The 21320-nt window shown below is 43.4% G+C and overlaps 1 protein-coding gene across 3 annotated transcripts in view; it reads right to left on the bottom strand.

The window, feature by feature from the left end:
* nup188 (nucleoporin 188) overlaps positions 1-21277 on the bottom strand; it is a 21810-nt gene extending 533 nt beyond the window's left edge. Inside the window, exons 1-43 of one of the 3 annotated variants that reach the window (XM_017493216.3) lie at positions 21246-21277; positions 20410-20464; positions 19364-19437; positions 18106-18190; positions 17819-17944; positions 16983-17075; positions 16529-16648; positions 16176-16387; positions 15748-15862; positions 15135-15335; positions 14835-14924; positions 14370-14435; positions 14167-14286; positions 13858-13984; positions 12720-12875; positions 12196-12322; positions 11961-12048; positions 11795-11871; positions 11514-11628; positions 11100-11220; positions 10863-10929; positions 10413-10538; positions 9881-10017; positions 9456-9562; positions 8916-9122; positions 8402-8571; positions 8128-8197; positions 7744-7811; positions 7337-7532; positions 7023-7100; positions 6800-6885; positions 6503-6648; positions 5745-5917; positions 5326-5526; positions 5082-5174; positions 4508-4660; positions 3972-4109; positions 2958-3032; positions 2672-2881; positions 2196-2327; positions 1581-1633; positions 1257-1386; positions 1-623 (exon numbers count right to left, since the gene is read on the bottom strand). The exon at positions 1-623 is cut by the window's left edge and continues 533 nt beyond it. In XM_017493216.3, coding sequence (XP_017348705.1) covers positions 444-623; positions 1257-1386; positions 1581-1633; positions 2196-2327; positions 2672-2881; positions 2958-3032; positions 3972-4109; positions 4508-4660; positions 5082-5174; positions 5326-5526; positions 5745-5917; positions 6503-6648; positions 6800-6885; positions 7023-7100; positions 7337-7532; positions 7744-7811; positions 8128-8197; positions 8402-8571; positions 8916-9122; positions 9456-9562; positions 9881-10017; positions 10413-10538; positions 10863-10929; positions 11100-11220; positions 11514-11628; positions 11795-11871; positions 11961-12048; positions 12196-12322; positions 12720-12875; positions 13858-13984; positions 14167-14286; positions 14370-14435; positions 14835-14924; positions 15135-15335; positions 15748-15862; positions 16176-16387; positions 16529-16648; positions 16983-17075; positions 17819-17944; positions 18106-18190; positions 19364-19437; positions 20410-20464; positions 21246-21271 — 5190 coding nt within the window. In that variant the 5' untranslated portion in view covers positions 21272-21277 and the 3' untranslated portion in view covers positions 1-443. Of the gene's footprint in view, positions 624-1256; positions 1387-1580; positions 1634-2195; positions 2328-2671; positions 2882-2957; positions 3033-3971; positions 4110-4507; positions 4661-5081; positions 5175-5325; positions 5527-5744; positions 5918-6502; positions 6649-6799; positions 6886-7022; positions 7101-7336; positions 7533-7743; positions 7812-8127; positions 8198-8401; positions 8572-8915; positions 9123-9455; positions 9563-9880; positions 10018-10412; positions 10539-10862; positions 10930-11099; positions 11221-11513; positions 11629-11794; positions 11872-11960; positions 12049-12195; positions 12323-12719; positions 12876-13857; positions 13985-14166; positions 14287-14369; positions 14436-14834; positions 14925-15134; positions 15336-15747; positions 15863-16175; positions 16388-16528; positions 16649-16982; positions 17076-17818; positions 17945-18105; positions 18191-19363; positions 19438-20409; positions 20465-20886; positions 20919-21245 lie in introns of those variants that run through there. The other 2 variants (XM_047161780.2, XM_047161781.2) reach the window with 2 other exon arrangements.
* Between the last annotated feature and the right edge of the window lie 43 nt (positions 21278-21320).

Genomic DNA, 21320 nt, shown 5'->3' with positions numbered 1-21320 from the left:
CGGGCGCGCAACCTGACTAATAAGAAAGCACACACATTTAACAAATTAAAGTGCTGGCGACTAGAATTTGTTAAATTGAATTAAATTATTGGTCATATAAAACTAGCCTATAAAACTAGGCCTCTGGATGCCATGTTGGATTATTTCAGTTATGAAACTGACTGGAGCACCTTGAGTAATTCAACCAAAGCTTTACGTACGCAACTTTAATGATTACAAACGTATCTGTGTGGTTCAGAGATAGACAGCAACTTGGTACAGGTACGCTTTGGCATGAGGAGGAGGAGGGAGGGAGGGAGGGGTGTGTGTGTGTGTGTGGGGGGGGGGGGGGGTTGTGGAAACCAACGTAAAGGCCAACAGAAGAACCGAGTAATGTCCAGGTGAGCACGTGGGCCTTTATTAAGACTGAATGAATTGAAATGGCGATGACTCGGCGTGCGTGTCTAGCGTTGGACGTGCCGTACGAAAGCCTGGACAAGCTGTATGAATGGTTCCTGGCCTTCTGGCGTGACCTTTGACCCAGAAGTGGTGGGTTTGGTCTGTGGGGAAGGCAGAAGTCCACTGGCGGGGGACGAAGGTGACCCTCGCCGAAAAAACCTGTACAACGTCGACAACAGTGTGCTCTGGAAACACGAATAGGAGAAGAAAAAAAAAAAGTTAATTTTTTTTTTTTTTTAATTAAATCATGACCATGGAACTTACAATATTAGTATGATGGATTAAACATTAAATTATATTAAGGCATTTCTGGGTGTGGTGGTAGAGGTGTACACTGGACAAAGGAAAGAAAAAAAAAACCAACACACAAGCAAAGAAGCAAGCGCTTCTTTTTTTTCTTTTTTTTTTCTTTTTTTTTTTTTAAACTTTCTTGAGGGCGGGAACGGGTCAGATACGAATCTAACAAGACAAACAAAAGGACATTCATTCTTTAACATTAGAGCACATGCGATGTATATGATGTTTGAGCGGCAATGCGTGATGCATTTTACGCATCATCAGTAAATGCTGTTTTTCTGGTCAGGGTCGCGGTGGATTAAACTGTTTATGATTTGTTTATATTTTCAAAAATAAGTTTGTCACCGGGGTAACCTTCTGTGAGATCGATCAGAAATCCTTCAGAAGCTAATGGAATTGGAATGAACCCCCCCCCCCCCCCCCCCCCCCCAAAAAAAAAACCAAACAAACAAACAAAAATAACCAGTACCACACACACCTCTCATGAAAACTGGTGAAGGGAAACCTCAAAGTAGACTCACCAGTTCAGAGCTGAGCTCCTGTTTAACTCTCTGTTTGTCTCGGGGCAGAACCGTCGGATCTTTTAAACATCGCATGGCCTGTGAAATCAACACGTAGAAACAGTCCTCCATCGAAAACATCAACAAGGACCTGAAGAAAGCCAGCGAGGGTTAAAATCAAATGGACAAAGCTACCAAACAAAGTTCAAATCCCAGCAATGCCAAGCTGAACAGGACAAAGTGTGGGCTTGCTGTTTAAAAAGGTCTCCCTGTACCAGTAACGGCACCATGCAGTCGCCGTGTCTAGAAAACCACTGGAAAGGTCACGTTCAATTTTCGACTTACTTCATTGCTTGCGTTTCCTCAGATGACACCACAGGCTCCTTCTTTTTCTCTATCTGAGGGTTAAAACATACATATATATACACAAATACATATATATACACACATATACATGCATATATATACACACACACACATATATACATACACACATATATATATATATATATATACACATACACACATATATATATATACATACACACATTATATACATACACATATATATATATATATATATATATATATATATGAAGAAACAAATGATACACTTTTAGTGGGTGGTAAATCTTATGTAAACTAGCAAGCTAGAAACTCTATTAGGAATGTCACAACTTTTCCTTTATACTTAAATACATTTAAAAAAGCGTAGCATTTGAATTGGATTAGAGGCAAAAAGGGATTTAAAAGTAGATTTTATTTTTAGGATGCTGTTATATTTCTATGGTTTTGTCATGAGTGAACATTTTCTTATATTTAGAGAAACATCACATGGCAGTCGGACTGTTTGACTGGAGCGTGTGCTTTAGACGGTATCGGGTCTTTAACTTTATGAGGCGACGGCGGTATGAATGAAAGCTATGCGATTATGCCCTGAAGCTGATTTGAATACTCTACCTCTCCCAGCATGCTCAGTGCCACGTTGATGGTGGCCAGCAGGGTCCCGAACGACGGAGCGACATCCGAATCAAAGGCCGGTGTCGTAAAACTCAGCACAAACAAAGTTCTGTACTCCGCAAGGTCCATAGACTAACAGAGAGACACACAAATTAAAATCTCTTCAAAAATATGTTCACATACACACGCTGTATATAATACGTGTGTGTGGGGAAATGATTAGAATCTTGAACGAATATTAAAATGAACTATACACACAAATTCTTGCACACAGTACAGATAACTACATTAACGGCAATGCCGTATGACAGACTTATGGTAAAAGCTTAGTTACACTCGTTAACTCAATAGTTTTACGTAAAAAATAATAATGTCAGACACATTAAGGATACACCCTCCGTATAGTTGTTGTGTAGTAGTCTTCGACTTTTGGATCAAAGACCCTCCCCTCCCTTCATTTATCAATGTGTGTATACCTGGTCTAACAGGATTTGGCAGCAGTCTGGTGTAAAGTGCTGTAATGTCGCCAGAGTTTTGCTGAGAATCTTCAGAAGGCTGCACTGCACCGCCTGCAGCGCTTTAGACTCCACCTCCTCTTGCTCTCCAACCGACAGCTGCTCTTTAGAGACGGGCTGTAGAGCTTGCTGTGGGCGGGGCCTCTGCGGCAGAGCCTCGCCATTTTTTGCCTGTGAGGAAAGCACACGCACGTTCGGAACACGGGTAGAACACGTGGGCATGTCTAATTAACGGCGCGAGTCTCACCTGGAGGTAGTGGTGTAACATTTTCTTGCTGTGCAAAAGATATGTACATGTCTGGCACAGGTAACAGAGATTCACCTGCAAGGCAAAAAAAATAATAAACCCAACTCTAAACATTCGGAATAGTACTGGGTGGTGGACACAAAAAATAATATTTTTGTTTTGTTTTTTTTAAACATCCGATGTTAACATGTATACTAGGCGTTGCATAGACTACAGTCGAGCAGATGGTAATGAAAGCAGCTAATCTGATAGTATGAAAGTATTTCAGATTAGATTACGCCAATTCTACAGTCAACAGCGCGAGCCTACTTTCTTAGCTCTAAATAGATAAACCCTTTTATATAACTTTGCATGAAGTGAAGAGCGTGCAAGTCCCGTCCCCCCCCCCCCCCCTCCCTCCCTCCCTCCCTCCTCCTGCAGTCCTTTAAAGCAAAATCAAATTGAAATGAAATCCTCGCACTGTGTATCGCAGGGTGTATTTCATTGTGACCAGCGGTGGAGCCACGGGTCGCACATCGCTATCCAATCCCACTCAGCTTGTTTACAGCCAGACCCAGTTCATGAAGAGTTAAAGAGGCTGATCCGGTTAACGGTACGACAGAAAATCCTCCCAGACGCTGCTGAAGACGTCGCTGCGTCCGTTCATCGACAGCTACTTTATTTACACGTGTCGTTAACAGTGTAGCCTAAAAAATTTTCATTTCTGACCTGTGACTATTAGAGTTGCAATCAAAATGATTCGACCCTCCGTGCAAATCAGGTTTCTTGTAAAAATGTACAGACTTTCAGCTGTTTGCGACGAACAAATCAAACAAAAGCGATTGAGATAGTTCGACACGGCGAATGCTTCCCGAAATTCTGACTACTTTCTTGAATTTTTGGTCAACTCGTAAAAAAAAAATTTGTAGTCGCACAACCGCTAGTGTATACCCCAAACCTACAGTTGCTGGAAAGCTGTGTGTGCGTGCACGTGTGTGTGTGTGTGCGCACGTGTGTGTGTGTGTGTGTGTATACCTGCACATCTCGGAGTAGCTGTGGCAGATGGAAGTGCCACTCTTTACAGAAGCTGGACAGCTGCAGCAGGAAACCCACGGTGTGATCGGCTTCATCCAAACACGCTAGAGACTGCACTGTACGCACCGCACTCAGACACTGAAACGCACACAGACGCATTAACATACTGTATTTGATCACATCTTCGCTACATTCGCTGACACACTATTTCAGTCTCGGCCCCGATAAACTGAACGTCATGCAACATTAATGACAAAGTTCCGAATTAAATCAGCAATAAAACACCATACGGCATGCTGTTTTAGGGAAATAATCAGCAACAGGGTTGACGATTCCTGAAGCAGGTCTATTGTCCGATAAGAGAAGTGTTTTGTTCGTCTTATACCCTAGCGATTCGTCGGCGATCGTGTCACGCTTTATTTTTTTTGGCGCAATGATGAAATAGAATAGCGAACGACATGTTCGGAAAACAAGGAGATCAGAACAGATCGCGACGGCGCAAGGAACCGTGTATACACTCGTTAACACGGACACACCTGGAGGATGCGCTCTTGGTGAACTCCGACAAAGTCGAGTGCCTCGTTGATGAAGTTGTAGCGCAGCGTCTTGAGCAGACTCTCCATCAGAGACAGACAAAGCCGATACACACCGGGCCAGGAGGGGGCGTCTACGGGCTTACGGGAGAACGCCTGAGAGAGAGAGAGAGAGAGAGAGAGAGAGAGAGAGAGAGAGAGAGAGAGCGCATCAGAAAGTTTAAAACCTGCTGTTTTCAACAGTCTATTTATTTTATGTTACAAATTAAAAGGAAAAAAACAACACAGTGTGATTTTGGGTAAGGAGTTGGGCCACAATCTGCCAGAACACCACCAATGTGCCTTGGCATGATTCGACAAAGTCTCTATCCTCATAGAATGTGCTAAGTAGCTAGCAAAGTATTGCGTAACCTAAATAAATAAATAAATAAATGAATGAATGAATGAATGAATGAATGAATGAATAAATAAATGAATAAATAAATAAATAAGTTTGACGGAATCTAAAATGCTATATTTTAGACACGTTAGGTTTGTAATACTCCTGGGAAAACAGGACTGGAAGTGCAATGAGTACCTGTGTGGCTCCATTAGCCGGGCCTTCATACACACTGAGAAGAGGGAGACAGATGCTCTGAATCACGCCGGCACCCGCTACCGCTGCTGCCCCCTACAGAACCGGAGCACGACCACAAACAAACATTTATAAACTTTAGCTGACAAGCTGCCAGTGTGACATGCTTCTTCTGGGCACGATCATCATAACAGCAGGTGAGAAGGACGTGACGAAACGACGAGTCGTGGTGTGTGTATTGGCGTACCGGTGACGTTCTAGCTAGAGTGAGCAGCAAGTGGAGAGCTGCCTCCGTGAAGTAGAGGTTGTGTTTGGAGCGCAGGCTGAGCTCAAGCGCGCTGAGGACCGAGGGCAGGACGGGAAGCTTCCTCATCACCTGCAGCCACTGCTCACCATCCTCATCAGCCCTGCACAGCTCTTTAGACAGGTGCAGAGCTAAAACACACACCTTTATACAGCAAAAGACAGAGAAAGAAAGAGGGAGGAAAATTAGTTCGGGGTTTTTTTTTTTTTGTTTGTTTGGTTTTGTTTTTTTTTACAGATTTGAAATCCAAATGAACAGCAGTTCTCTGGACAAAACGACTTACAGAAAGCGGACCATCCAGACACAGAAGCAGTGCACACACACACACACACACACACACACACACACGCAGACACACTCACAGAGTCGCGCTGGTCTTTCTGGAGGCTACGTGGTGCGTCCGTCTCCATGCTGTCCTCCTGGGTGTCCCCTTTTTGGATCATGTGACGTGTGCTGTCAATCAAAGCCATAGCCTCATCCTGGACGGTCTCACATACACATAGTAACAGCTGAGGCAGCTGGGTAATCTCTCCTCCTATGCAAATAAACAGTAATCAATAAGCTACACACACACACACACACACACACACACACACACACACAGAGCTGCTAATCTATACCTGCAGTTATTTTAGGTTTGCAATTATGTCTATTCTACAGGGTGTCCGCAAAAGTCTCAGTACATAGGGGACTACGTGTGCCAGCACCACGTCGGTGGATGGTCGCATACGTCCGCTTCTCGATCGGTCCGCAACACTTCCAGTCTTTTTGAATTTGTCAGTAAGTTTGCCGACGGTGTCGTGTGTGATGTGCCCGCCGTGTTTCTTAGGACAGCTTCCCGATCCATGATTTCAAGACGTTCTTCTTTTGTCAAAAGGCATTCTTGAAGACTACGTGAAAAAAATGATCCAATATAAACTATGAAAAATTTCGGAAGACATTTTGCTTAAAAAAAAAAAAAAGAAAAAAAAAAGGGGGGGTTAATATCTCCTATGTATGGAGACTTTTGGGACACTGTATAGTTATACTTGGGGATTAACTTTATTTCTGACTGCTCCTTTTTTTTTTTTTTTTCCCCCTCTCTCTTTCCCCTCCCCCACTCTCTCGGACACTACCTCACCATTAAGGCCCTGAATGTGCAGAGCTGATATGAGAGCTGAGAAGAGCTTGGCTTTGGTTCTCTCCATCAGCTGCTGATCAGCCTGAAGTACGCTCTCTAACATCAGAGAGAGAGGAGGAAGGAGAGCTGGAGCTGACACCAACACACTGAGAGAGAGAGAGATAGAGATAGAGATTGAGATTAAGAGAGGGTGAGAGAGAGAAAGAGGGAGAGAGCTGAAAACTTCTGTATGATATGTTTTAGCATAGTAATAACATCTTCCGCTGATCTACAAAACACAACTGCAAGCACACAGACCTTTTCCATTGTTTGAGGATGATAAGCAGCAAGGTGGCCATCATGGAGCCCAAACGCAGACATGCTACAGACTGGGGCATCAGTAACTGTGACAGAGAGACACACACACACACACACACACACACACACACACACACACATGACTCTGGAGTAGTAGAAGAGCGGAAGCAGCCTGTCGATAATTCAGAGGTCACTTTTCCAAAATGGGGGGGAGGGGACTCACTGCTGCTTTGGTCCCTTCCAGGACATCCATGAAGAGCTTCAACCTGACAGAGTCTTCCTTAAGGTGCATTACATCAGACTGTACACACACACACACACACACACACACACACACACACACACACATTAGATACAGGAACAACACTGCTTGTAGAAATTGCATGTCATACACTAGGATCAGTCCGTAGCATAATGTACAACAAAATACAGCATGTTGGAGCACTGCAGTTTGGTACAGATCACGTTTAGTACGAGCACACCATTTTAAGTATAGCGCGCTCTCGTACGAGTACGTCTCGAGTGTAGTGCACCCACATGGCTAGTGGAGAGGATGAGTAGGGTCCGCCACGCCGAGATGAGCATCTGAGTCTCGGGCAGTGACCTCACTCCTCCCTCCTCGTCATCACACGTGACGCACACCAGCTCCCTGACGTACTGAGACCAAAATTCATAGCGACGCTGGGAGCTGAGGCGCTGCAGTGCGGCTTTCAGAGAGTCCTCCAGCTGACCGCTGCAACACACACACACAACGAATGTTGAGTACCTCATAAAAATGACTATACCGTATTTGTAGCTTCACTATAAATGAACAAGGATATAAATGAATGACAACATACTTTGTTTATTTGTTAATTATTAAACAATTCACACCCACACAGAGATCAGGTGAGGATGTGTAAAAGAGCGCACGTGTGCGTGTGTGTGCGAGATCGTCATCTTACCCGACAACATAGTAGATCTCCAGGCCGATGATCTTCATTACAAAGGCACAAGACTCCAAAATACACGGCTAAATGGGGGGAAAAAAAATAAATCACTTTAATAAGAAGCAACATTGTAAATAAAATGTTCGTTTTCTAATCAAAGAAATGAATACGTCGGCACGATTATATTTTTTATCTACGACACCGGTTTCACACATTTAATCGTACATCTTCGGATCAAGAGCTTTTTAAGATCACGGAAAACTATTCAGTCGGGTGTCCACAAACTTTTGACCGATGGTGTGTGTATGTATTATAGGCATGTATGTATTATATGTATGATACTATTATAGGCAATTATGGGACGCTTTGAATATTTTTAATATACACTTTAAATTTCACCTCTGTGGTCTCTGATGGTGGGGGAAGCGTTCCAAAAAGCGGTGCTGTCAGATTGTCCCAGAACCTCTTCCTGAACACAAAGGACAAAAAAAATAATAATAATAAGAATAACCTGCATTAAAATTTTAAGACGAATTAGTCAAAACCCCATACCAGTGCAAACCAGGACTGCTACAAAACCTGCCTATGTGCTGTAATGGCGAAGTCCTCAGAGGAAAGTAGACTAGAACAGAAGAAAAATGTGCGGGGTGTGTGTGTGTGTGTGTGTGTGTACCTGCTGCGTAGTACAGACAGCGCGCTCTCTCTGCGGTCCTGCCACAGCGCGTGTAGGAAGGCGAGCGCTGCCCGCTGCAGCAGTGGGGGACACCACGACTGGCTCTGCACATCCGAGTCCAACAGCTCCAGAACCACAGACAGACAGCTCCACTCGCCCAGGGAGAACTCCTAACGGACGGACAATTATCCAGATACCCACTACATGCATACTGCTTTTCCACAGACATGCAACCAGTACCTAATCTGGAACTGTTCAAGGCTTATCCACAACAAAATTCTAATTCGTGGCAAGAAAATGTGTTCTGAAAGCCAGAAATGAAACTTGTCCAGTCTTCCACAGTTGGGTTTTTTTTCCTTTTCTTTTTTTGTCTGTATGTAATTCAATTCCATAACAACGACGTAATTACACAGTGGTTTAGCAGGGAGGGAGGGGGGAGAAAAAGGGAAAGAAAAAAAATAAAATAAATAAAAACCATCTGATGTCGAGCACTAATACTTAGCCGAGTTCTGACCTTTGTCCCCTCGCTGCCCTCCTTGGTTTCGAGGTTGAGGAAGAGCTCGATGAGACCCGGCTGCGTCTCCACGGCAACGGTGAGAAACTCCAAGATGGTGACTTTGACGCGCAGGTCCACCGTTTTGCTCTGCATGTGTCGAAGGAATGCATCCCTTATGGCTGCTGCATCGCTGCCTAAACAAGCGTACACTGACATGGGTGCCACCTACACACACACACACACACACACACAATGGGATTTTGTAGTCATGTAAAAGCAGATTGCTGAATGTGACCCTACTTACCGAAACATAACACTTTATATATAAAAATAAAAATAAAAATAGGTATAATAATATATACATGTAAAATATCGACCAGAGTATCACCGTAAAATACGAATAAAATACATGCACATGAATTAGAACAAATATAAATACAAGTATAAAATCTTTTAAAAACATTGACTATTGAGACTTGTATTGCACCACGCTGTATAACCAAGTATTAACCTACTCAATTAAAAAAGTGTGTTTGCAAAAGTATTCTGTAATTTTACCGAGGCGAGTCTCTTCAGCAGCTGAACAGCGAGTCTCGGCAGAGCAGGATCGTGTTTGTGGTAAATGTACTTGGCCAGAACTGCTATCAGGTTGTTGCTATGGCCACCTGTAACAGAAATATATATTATATTATACGTGTTTGGTGTCTGAGGTTTGCGTTTTTAGCTTTGCACTGGAACTGAGGCTAATGTAGCAAACAGGTCTGCAGCTACCAGATACGCATCATGTGATCTGCATTCATAATACACATCGTCTCCGCAGACAAAATGGCTTGGTAGGTAATACCATTTTGCATCTTTGGTCAAATTATTCCATCAAGTAAAGTTTCATATCGGTGTGTCGTATATTGGTGTGACGTATTGGTGTGGTGGTGGTTATTGTTTTACAATATGAAATGTGTGTGTGTGTGTGTGTGTGCGCTCACCATGCTGTGTGAGTGCCTGCTCCAGAGGAGAAACGGTGTCTGTATGTGGTTTGAGTCGGATGACATTGTTGGTTACCGAGAAAGCCAACTTCACTGTCTGAATCAACACCTGACCAGGACCTTCACAGCTCCCACTACTGAGAGAGAGAGAGAGAAAGATAAAAATTTCATTCTGCGGTTTAAAATACAGTGGATGCCTCCACCAACAAGTCTAGCCCTACTGGAGATCATCAAATCAGGAAGGAAGCTATTAAAGAAAAACTATTTCAAACATTTGACCTTGCTGTGACCTTGATCCTGTTTGGATCACGTGCTAAATCTAATCAGTTCATCTGTTGAGTACAATGTTAATTCCCGTATAAATCCTAGAAACGTTCAACCAGTCGTCCGTGTGTTAACGAGAATCTCGGATGGAAGCACGGACGAACAGACGGGCGGAAGTTTGGACAGACAATATAATGTTTCTAAGAGATAGTGGAGAAAGATCCCTAATCTTAGCCCCCCACCCCCACCCACCCACTCACATACACACCTGCTGGGCTGAGCTGCTAGCACTGTGTTGATGGTGTCTACTCCCACGCCCATGATGTTCACCACGGCCTGGCCTGCTTCAGTGTTCGCCAGACTGTAGATACATAGAGACTGCAGGCTGGGAGTGCTGCAGGGGTCAGAGGTCACCAAATGCACACATTGAGTCTCATAAGAAGAAAATAATACTTTTAGACTCAATCTACACACACACACGAACAAATGCCAAACAGGTTGAACAAAGCCACACATCAACGGAACAGGTATTAAGTAAGGGAATAGCAGTTTAACCTATGCAAGGCACTGAGAGAAGGGGAAAAGAGCAGAAAATATTCCTTACTGAACAGAGTGCACTCTGCAGGGTATACAAACTATTACGCACTTAAGGAACCTTCACTTAAGGAAGATGGCTTGAAAAACTATCAATGATCATCACTGTCATGGGTTGCCATACCTGCCCTGTGACTCCCCCTCAGGACTTAGATTAAGGATTGCATGGACCAGCTCCAGAATCAAACAACCTGATGAAGACAGAATTTTTTAGATTGCACCACACTGTATAACCAAGTATTAACCTTATTTATGTAGATTACATAGAAAATTATACAGGGTTCACAAACTTTCAAGCACCACTGTATAAGCGGTCTACTCTGTGAAATCAGAACAAGGTGTGTGTGCGCGCGTCTCTCACCAATCTTCTCCCGGACACCATGTGTGTTATAGCGCCACTTGTGGTAGGTAGGTAGCATCTCCTTCAGGACCAGAAGCACGCAGGGAATGAGCCCTCTGCTCTGAGTACTGCCCACCTGACCCTACATACATACAAAAAAAAAATTAATTTGTGCAATTGTTAACCACCCACAACCATCAGTGCATTCAACGCGTCTCTATTAAAATCCAGAACTGAAGCTGAATCACAAACTCCTCCATTTACACTTGGACATGTATCAAATCAGCATTAATAAATGCAGGTGTATTTCGTTCATATTTAAATTTATGGAAGCTTAATTTAAAGCGTTACTGGTTTACGGTTACAAAACACATGCTATACAAACACCTCTATCAACACAAAAAAGTTCACAGGTATGAGCGTGATCCAGGTTACCTTGACGAGCGTGGTCACCAGTCTCAAAAAGGCAATGGTCACTGCATACTCTCCTCTTGGCTGCTCGATCAGCACCAGCAGGTTACCGTAGTTACCTGCCTTCATGCCTTCCGCACTGTCAGACCAAGGAAAGAGCGAAAGGACTTAGCAATCCAGCAATTGCTACATTAGACATCAAATTATATGGTGTAAATATCTCCATAACCCTGACATATTTATTTAATATACTACTGGCTGTGTGCGTGTTTTCAGTTTAATAAGTGTACGGCGCTGGTGTTCACCTGATGGCCTGTGCCATGTTGGTTAGAGGGGTGGAAGCGAAAGGTAGGAAGCCAGTGTGCTGCAGACTGGACCAAACCTATACAATTACAGAAGCGTTAGAGAAGAACTCGCGGTTATATTGACGTTAAAATTGCCATTTCAGAATGGCTTTTAGGCCCCGCCCACCTTCGCAGGCTGCCTTGTGGCGAGCACGATGAGGCAGTTGACACACGATGCGATGACGTCCACCGGCGGGTTTATTACGGAGGTCAGCCTGAAGACAAATCCGATGATAATTCAATTACCTATCGATTCACAACGTACTGGAAATAAACAGAGATACACTTCGAAACCCCGCCCCCGCCGCAAAGACGAGCGAGCTACGTGCAGACTTGGAGAAAGAGAATCCGAGCGCCTTCACCTCTGCAGCAGCATGTAGATGCGTGACGTGAGGGGCAGCAAACAGTCAGACACTGTCCAGTCAGTGCTGATGATCTTATGCACCAGGTCCAAAATCGGCTTCACTCGCTCGCAGTGCGCCAACACGTCTATAAACACACGTTTCAGAAAATGCATGAAAAAAAATAAATAAATAAATAAAAATCAAAAACACCAAAACCTGATTTGACAACTAGGTGTCATATAGGTATTCGGTACAAATATAGAAAAAGCAACTTCTGACTGATCTTCAACATTAATAAGACATTTAATAAACCAAAAGCAAATGCAGGACTTGCACAATATATATATATATAGAGATGTCTGACAATCAAATTGCTTAAAAGTAAAAGATATATATTATACCATAAAATCACATGCATTGTTTTCAGAGCATCTTCCTTACATCAAATGATACCCGGGGTCGTTTTACCGTTGAAATGCGCGTTGTAATAGAGATGTGTTACACAATAAACAGTAACCAACGTTGTGTGTGTGAACATTTACCAGCGGTGGAGACGACATGCAGCAGCATCTCAATCTCACAGGTGAAGAGGGTCCATGACGAATAAGAATAATCCCAGCGCACCATGTAGCCGTGCTCGCTCGCCGAAACTTGACCGTAACACCCCTGCGGCATCCGCAAGTTGGTCTGACCCGCGCCTGTGAGAGAGAGAGCGAAAGTCAAGATAAACACAGAGAGATGCATGCGAATTTAAATTTGCACGTTCATGTATTCCACACATGAAACGATGCAAGGCTAAAAATAAAATAAAATAAATAAAGGAGAAAAGGGATTTCCACTGTTAACTGTGTGGAAATCGCATGTGCCATGTGGGTTGTATTTTAACAAAAGGGAGCAGAGGTGAGCATAGTTCTGGCTGGGGGCGGGGCTAATTTCCGGGCTGGAAAAATTAAACAAAAGCCTCAAATAAAGAAACAAGCAGGATCCACTGCATGGTTTTCCTGTTCCTAACCATAGGTTTCAGTAAAACATCACCGTTAGTTGTTCTTGTTTATACTATTATACAGTAGTTTGATACTGTTGGTCTTGGTGATAGTGCGAACGCCATTACTGTAGTTGATATTGTTGTTGGTGATACTGCTACAGTGGATCCATCCAATCTTACACAGGGTCACGGGGAAGCCTGACGCCTATCCAAAGGAACTTGGGGCAAAAAGGCAGGGGACACCCTGGATGGGGTGCCAACCCATCACAGGGCACAAATCACATTCACATACTACCGGCAATTTGAAAATGGCAAGCGCATGTCTTTGGACTGGGGGAGGAAACCGGAATACCCGGAGAAAACCCCTGAAGCACAGAGAGGGCATGCAAACGCGGGAGGCGGGATTCGAACCTCCAATCCCGTTTTTGTTATTGATCTTGTTTCTATTGTTATTCTTGGTGTCGATGTTGATATTGCTACTGTTCTCAGTAGCATTAATATTATTATTATTATTATTATTATTATTATTATTATTAGTTGTAGTGGTAGTAGTCTATAAAAGTCACAAAATTACATATTTTACATCTTTAAAACTGAAAGGTTTTGGATAGAGAGAGAGAGAGAGAGAGAGAGAGAGAGAAGCACTGACAGAATCTGAAACAGGTTTAAACAAATACTCGGGCACACCCACTGACCCAGAGGATAGAGAAGTTTCGGTGTCTGTCTCCGCCACAGTGTCTCGTCCTCGCTGGACAGCACGTCACTGGGTTTGTGTTTGCACACCTCCGTGTAGAAGGACATTTTATCCAGAATCATGTACACCTGAGTAAGAGAGTGTTACATTAGTTGTGTGTGTGTGTGTGTGTGTGTAAGTCATATCTAGTAATAATACTCAGTAATATCTGAAAACTTGGGTCTTATGTATTAATCATAGTTCGGCATGTAATATGACCACACCGTGTGTGTGTGTGTGTGTGTGTGTGTGTGTGTGTATATATATTTACTCTCTTGGCAGTTGATTTATCAGACAGCAGTGCTGTGAGTAGCTGCAATAACGGTCCAATCTTATAAGGGAAAACACCCACTGCTGAGTCCAAGATCATCTCCAAACCCACATTGGGTTTCTACAGAATGGACAAAAGATCAGACAGAGGCCAGAGTGACGTTTTAGCGTCGTGTTCATTTACTGTGCGTTTGTAATACTCACCGACTCCCAGAAGAGCTCGGCTAGACTCGGGGCAGCGAGAACCTCACACGCGACGTTGATCAGGTGCTAGAAAATAAAGCGCGAAAAGGATTTACAATTAACCACATTATGAAAGATAAAACGTTTCCATCGGATAAAATTAATTAAACGCCGTTGCAGCGCAAACCAATATCCTCTCGTGCTAATACAACACGTCCCGTAGACTTAGAACGTGGGCTGCGTTCGAAATCGCACACCATGACAGTACGTACCGTCGAGCAATAGGTCTTCCGGGAATTTCTCACCTGCTGTTTAACGGATACTGAGAATTTGGACATCGTACCCGTTTGGTGTACTGCTGGAAATCAGCGTTACTGAAACTTTTGCGGAGTTTTCTTTCGATGTGGCTTGCGAAATTTTTTTACACAAGAGGAAAAGGGAAAAAAAAAAAGGAAAAAAAAGAAAAAAATAACTAAGAGTCGTTACCTGCTGACTGCCCAGCGTGTCCTCTTCAAACGAAGTGACTACAAATGAGAGGAGACCGTAGATGCACATACGTGCAGTACTGGCAGTGCACTGGAGGACAAGAAAAAGGAGATAGAGAAGAGAAGAGACATATAAAAGACAAACAAGAAGAATATATAAGTCAGCCATCTGTGTTCTTTAACATTAAATGTATCAGTATTATGAATATATGGCGAACAACATGTGAGTAACTTATACTCATGAAGCCATTTCATAGCTTCTGGCTGAGCTACATCTAACGTTAGAGTACGTGATTCCTACGTTGTTCCCCGTGCTGCCGAGGGCCTGCAACATGTCCGTGAGATACTGGAACACCCCGAGCTGCAAAGTGGTGTGTCCGAGGCGTTTGATGGTCGGTCCGGCTTCGACCGGTTGCAGAGTGTGTCTCAGAAGGACCCAGGCCAGCAGAACCGGGCCGTGGTGAGAGATATCACCGAACGTCAGCAACATCTGATCCATCTCCTATAGAAAGAAAGGTAGAAGGTTTGAATGGTTTTTTCCAGACATCTACTAAATCACACGACGGACGAACTTGTCAGGGACCAAACACTTTGCCCTGGGGTAACATCATATGTGACTCAAAAACATACGTAAATAGAATGCTAGTTTTCGAATGAAAGAAATGAACATGTTGCCACGATTATATTTCGTGTCTATGACGCCGATTTCACACACTTGATCGCACACCTTCAGACCAGAAGGTTTTTAAGATCATGAGAAACATTTCAGTCGCGTGTCCACAAACTTTTGACCGGTGGTGCGTGTCACGTTTATAGTAACGTGTTACAGTGCTAATACGGAACAAGGTACAGACCCAGTAACACACAGCTGTACAACTCCAGTGATTAGCTGCGGTGTGGTTCTGCAGTGTTACCTTGTTGATGTCGTGCGTGCTGCAGAGTTGGTGCTGTTCCGTCCGGTCTTCCAGAGCGCATTTATGCAGGAAGTCGATGTCCATCCCCTCGACCAGGATCAAACAGCTGAAATATCTATACGAGCAGAGTAGAGTACACGACCACAAACTTCTTATTTACACATTTTATGCACGGGTACTAATAAAAACAAATATACAGAAGTGGTGCGGATTCAAAAAAAAGCTTTAAAAATGTAAAGAGAAAAAAAAAAATTTATTCCAAACACTAAATTTGAATAATGTGTATTTTTACCACTGGTATTAAACCTGGTCTTTAAAATCAGATCTTTTTGGATTATTAGGCAGTAACTTGTTAGCTTGACATACCGGCTATGCATGTTTGTTCTAATATACACACTAATTGCTATTGATAATGTGTTTTTTCGAACCCGATTCGGTCCACTAGGGCATCCATGCTCTTGTCCACGAGATGTCTGTTTGTTTGGCGCTGTCCGAAACCCTGTTCCTTAAACAGCCGAGCAAAGGTCAAAAGGTCTCTTGAAGGCATCTCGAAGTAGGCATAGTAAAGAAACAGGACCTCCAACAACAATGCCTGCTCCCTCAGGCACTGAGAGAACCACCGAGACACCTGTCTCTCCGTCTACAAAGAGAAAAAGAGAAGGAGAACAAGAATGAAAAGTGTGTGTGAGAGAGAGAGAAAGAGAGAAAGAGAGAGAGAGAGAGAGAGAGAGAGAGAGAGAGAGAGAGAGAGAGAGAGAGAGAGATGGATAGAAAGACTCACCATGAGGTTTCCATGGGTTTCCCATGTTGGAGCTTCTGCATTGAAAAGAGCCTCAAACTGCTGTTGGTAGTTTGACACGAGATCTTTCTCCAGCTTGTTCACACAGGTAGCATACTCCTCCTGAATAAGCACAGCGATACAGGACAGCAAATCAGGACCAGACGTTGTATACAGAAGCTCTATTTACCATGGCCAATAATTTAGCTTGACAGGAGACAATACCAAAAATCAATCGAGTGAGAGGAGAGGCAATATAAAAAATAATAAAAGATGTTAATGCTGTAAGCTGCTCTTATTAATCTTAGAATTAAATGTAATTCATAGAGCACCCTGGAGTGACAACTGTCATGAGCTTAAAGACATGCGCAACTGTGGGTGATTCTACACCCCTTCCTTTTGCTCGTGTGACTTTGAGGACCAAGAAACGGACCGATTTGATGAGACCCAGATTTACCCTATAGGGATGTCGCTCATCCTGGAAGTAGGTGAGGAGGAGGAGGACACAGCGCAAGAGAGAAACTCTCTCTTCATAGTAGTAATCTGCTATCTGAAGAACAAACACACACACAAATACACACAGAGAGAGATAAAATGATTTAGAGAGGAAATGAAGTATGAGACAGAGACATGATCACCCCCCCCCCCCCCCCACCCCCCCACTCTGAACTGAAAACACTGAATTTAGACACAAAGGCATAAAATGATAAGCAGAGACTTACAGACCCACAGACAGGGAAATGGACCGCTGGGCATGGACAGGAAAATGGGGGGGGGGGGGGGGGGGGGGCATAACGGAAAAGCAAACAGACAAATGCGTGAACAGGAAAACAGCCAGACGGAGAGACGCCTGGACAGGAAAACAGCCAGACGGAGAGACGCCTGGACAGGAAAACAGCCAGACGGAGAGACGCCTGGACAGGAAAACAGCCAGACGGAGAGACGCCTGGACAGGAAAACAGCCAGACGGAGAGACGCCTGGACAGGAAAACAGCCAGACGGAGAGACGCCTGGACAGGAAAACAGACAGACGGAGAGACGCCTGGACAGGAAAACAGACAGACGGAGAGACGCCTGGACAGGAAAACAGACAGACGGAGAGACGCCTGGACAGGAAAACAGAGACAGATGCATGGAGAATAAAACAGACAGAAGGAGGCATGGACAGGAAAACAGACGGAGAGATGCATGGAGAATAAAACAAACAAACGAGGCATGGACAGGAAACCGACAGACAGATACATGTATGGAAAAACACACAATTAGCCCCAGAGATAGACAGAGGAGTGTGACCTTGAGCAGTAAAGCCTGGCTTTGTCTCTCATCTTGCAGCACAGCCTTCAGGGAGTTTCGAGTTCCTCTGTAGTCTTCCTGCAGGTAGCACTGCAGAATCTGTACACTCTGCTGCTCATCCAGCCCCTGACACACACACACACACACACACAACAAGTGAGGGATCATATCTGGGTACGTAGACTTATGGCGCAAAAATGGAAATTTGATTCAGGGTGCCAATATTTTTTCTTCATGTCAAGCGTGTGAAGGTGTTTTGGCGGAGCAAGGAGCTTCACGCCGATTACCAGAAGTTTGCTGATGCGGAGTCCGAATTCTTTAAGCGACTGAGGAACATCTTTATCGGCCTTTAACTTGTCTGCTGATGAAGAGCTGCACACAAACAACCAGCGCATTTACACCAACACTTCACACAACCTCACTACAGTCTGCAGAGAGCAGTTTACACATGCACATACTCACTCCACGCAAAAAAATTAGCCCAGATTTTCATTCTAAATAACTGCTGCAACTTTAAGTCATCTAAGAAAAGCAAAAGTTCAGTTCAATTACATTCCACTGCAAATAGAAATGGTCCCAACGCAACACAAAGTGGGGGCCCATGTCTGCATCTTTTATTGTTTGTTACTCATTAAGTAACGAATAAAGCATGACGGGGCCACACTGTTACAGAAAAATGATCAAACTGAATGATCAAAAAATGATCAAACTCTGGCGTGGTGTAGAGGTCGACCGATTTCTAGCATTTTACTGATACCGATATCGAAGTTGAGCAGTATCTCCTGATAACCGATTAATCATCCGATTAGTCTGATACTGAATGAAAACAACACTGGAAGTAAAATACTGCTGAACTTTATTACAAAAATAAACAGTGACTGACTGCACCATGGAAATGTACTGTACTTTTTTTAAATGAAATAAATATTAATATATTAACTGTAAATAAATATTAAAAGCAAATAAAAAGATATACATCCAAACTGAACCAAAAAAAAAATAAACAAATAAAAAACACTTCAAATAACACAACAAAAGTCGAGGCGAGCCTTACTATGTGGCGGAAAAGCGCTATGTATTTGTCAGCGATAGTTTTTATTTCGCCTCTAGAGGCCGCTCTCGTACCGTATAATGACAGTGGACGCTTCTCAGCCGCTCCCGCAAAAGACGCGACCGGGAAAAACGATCTGATATTAAAAACTATTAAAAAGCTCCCAGTGTGGATTTTAACGGATAACGGATCGTCCGAGCGATCGGTTATCTCTGTCGAATAATCGGCAAAACCGATCAAATCGGTCGATCTCTAGCGTGCGACGCGTTACCGACCTAAGGTTGATTCTTTTCCTAAAACAGCATGTCCCGAAGTGTCTTATTCCTCTTATCCCGAAAGAGTTACATCACACGCTACCGTTGCATCATTCCCTGCTCTACAGCATTTATCATCTGGAAGCCGGACAGCTGGAAAATATGCTTTTTTTTTTCTCCTACTTTAATAAAATCTAAGCAAAGTTTGGAAATACGGTACATTCTGGAAGCCAGCTTTACCTGGGTGGTTTGTAGTACGCCAGGCCCTGCAACAACCGCTCTCCATATCGCTCTAACTCCGCATGGATCTGGGACTGTTAAGGGAAAGAAAGAGGGAAAATAAATAAATAAATAAATGAATGAATGAATGAATGAATGAATAATTATGCAGCAAAATAAAGTCCAGCACAGTTTGGGGATTTTTCTGTTCTAACACATATAATTCAACTCATCACTTACCAGAAAACCCCAGCCTATAATATGTTTATACTGAAGTATTTGCGATGTATTTAGTAATTCTTGCGCTACCTTGTTGGTTGATGCTGCATTTTCATTATTTGCTGTCGGTTCCTGAAAACAAAAGCACGAACGCTTCCTCTGTTTTCTCGATATACCGGTAGAAAATTCTCCCCACAATAAGAATTAGTCTTCCCGCGATAATAACGATAAAGCCTAGTTAATGAAGTATTTGCATGCGACCCATTCATTGCTCACGTGCAGAGCAAAAACGAGTACGGCGGGACGCGGACGTGAAGCAGTTTTATTTTTACATCAGTGTTTGTGTTTCCGAGGCTCTCAAGATCACAGCCATCACCTGTAGCCAAAGACAACGGTGCATGGTGCTATATTTATATCATGAATGACATCGTTAAGGCAATAAATACCAGAAAATACCGTGATATAGTTTTAAGTCCATATCGCCCATCCCTATTTCCAGGGCTATGAAATGTCATATTAAGGAGAAATCCAACATGGGTATAGCGGAGACACAAACGTTGGACGCAAAGACCCGGAACGCGACGCAGCCGAGTTGAGCAGGTGCGAGAGCCGAACAGACCGAAGGACTAAAGTGCTGCTGCATCAATCTCTTCAAGGAAGGATGAATTCCCACTGGATCCACCGCTGGCAAGCATTAGAACGGCATAGTGGGTAACGCAGGAAACCATTAAACCATCAAAGGTCACATACCGATAATAGATATTCCCATACAAGTCATCCAGGGTGGATTTTCCCCTGGAAACCTGCCGGAAAGGTGAATAACGGATAGATAGGTGCATGGTACTAACCGGTTCCCGAAGAGCAGATCTCCCCAGCAAGATGGTCCATAACTCCCGACTGCTTCTAAAATGATCAAAGATAAAGCTATTAATATTAATATATTGGTGTTTAGGGCAACTGAAGGTAGTGCACATTCATTATACGGTCAATAAAAGCACCCAGAGTGAGTAAAAGTACACTGAAAGTTTTCACTAGGTGTCTAAGCAGCTCGTATTGAACTGAACTGATTGTGTTAAGCAACGCAATATAAAATCCAGAAAGTCATGTTTTGGATGTAGCTTCTACTTTATTTCAACTTATTAACGTTAATGAATGCGTGGTTTGTTTTAAATACACAATGAATTCGAATTAGAAGGATGAAAGCTGATTTTAAAAATGTCGGCCAAATCGAACTCGAAGGTATTAATAAATTCCAAGTCAACCGTTTACATTTCATTACAAGTTTCCGATAAGGAATAAAGGTTAAGATTCGGTGCTTTAGCTACCCATCCAATAGCTTCATTGTTAGCTTAGCTTTCACCGGCTCAAATCCCAAATAGCTCACTGCTGCCTATATTCGTGCGCTACATAGCATGCCGAATCAACTGCCTCTACACCCTATGTAGTGCCCTATGTAGTGCCCTAGACGTCCAATGTCGTCATTTGGAATTTGTCCACCACGTTCCCTCCACATTTTTTTTGTGTACACTCACTTTCCAAGCATAGCTCCGAGAAAGACGTTCTGACATTTTCACGACTCGACAGAGGGTCGTTAAGGAAATTCCAAAATAAAGACGCGGCACAAAGAAAGTTCCGAACCGTACCATTTTTGAATGTACTGAAGTTTGTTTTTTCTGTCATTTACCTGATACAAATCTCCGCGTCCGCCATCTTCACCCCGACCACGTGACCAATCAGAACCGCGCTATTCGTTTACGTC

Source organism: Ictalurus punctatus, chromosome 18 (genome assembly GCF_001660625.3).
Source record: "Ictalurus punctatus breed USDA103 chromosome 18, Coco_2.0, whole genome shotgun sequence".
NCBI classification, from domain to species: Eukaryota; Metazoa; Chordata; class Actinopteri; order Siluriformes; family Ictaluridae; genus Ictalurus; species Ictalurus punctatus.
This window is presented reverse-complemented; position numbering and strand designations above follow the sequence as displayed.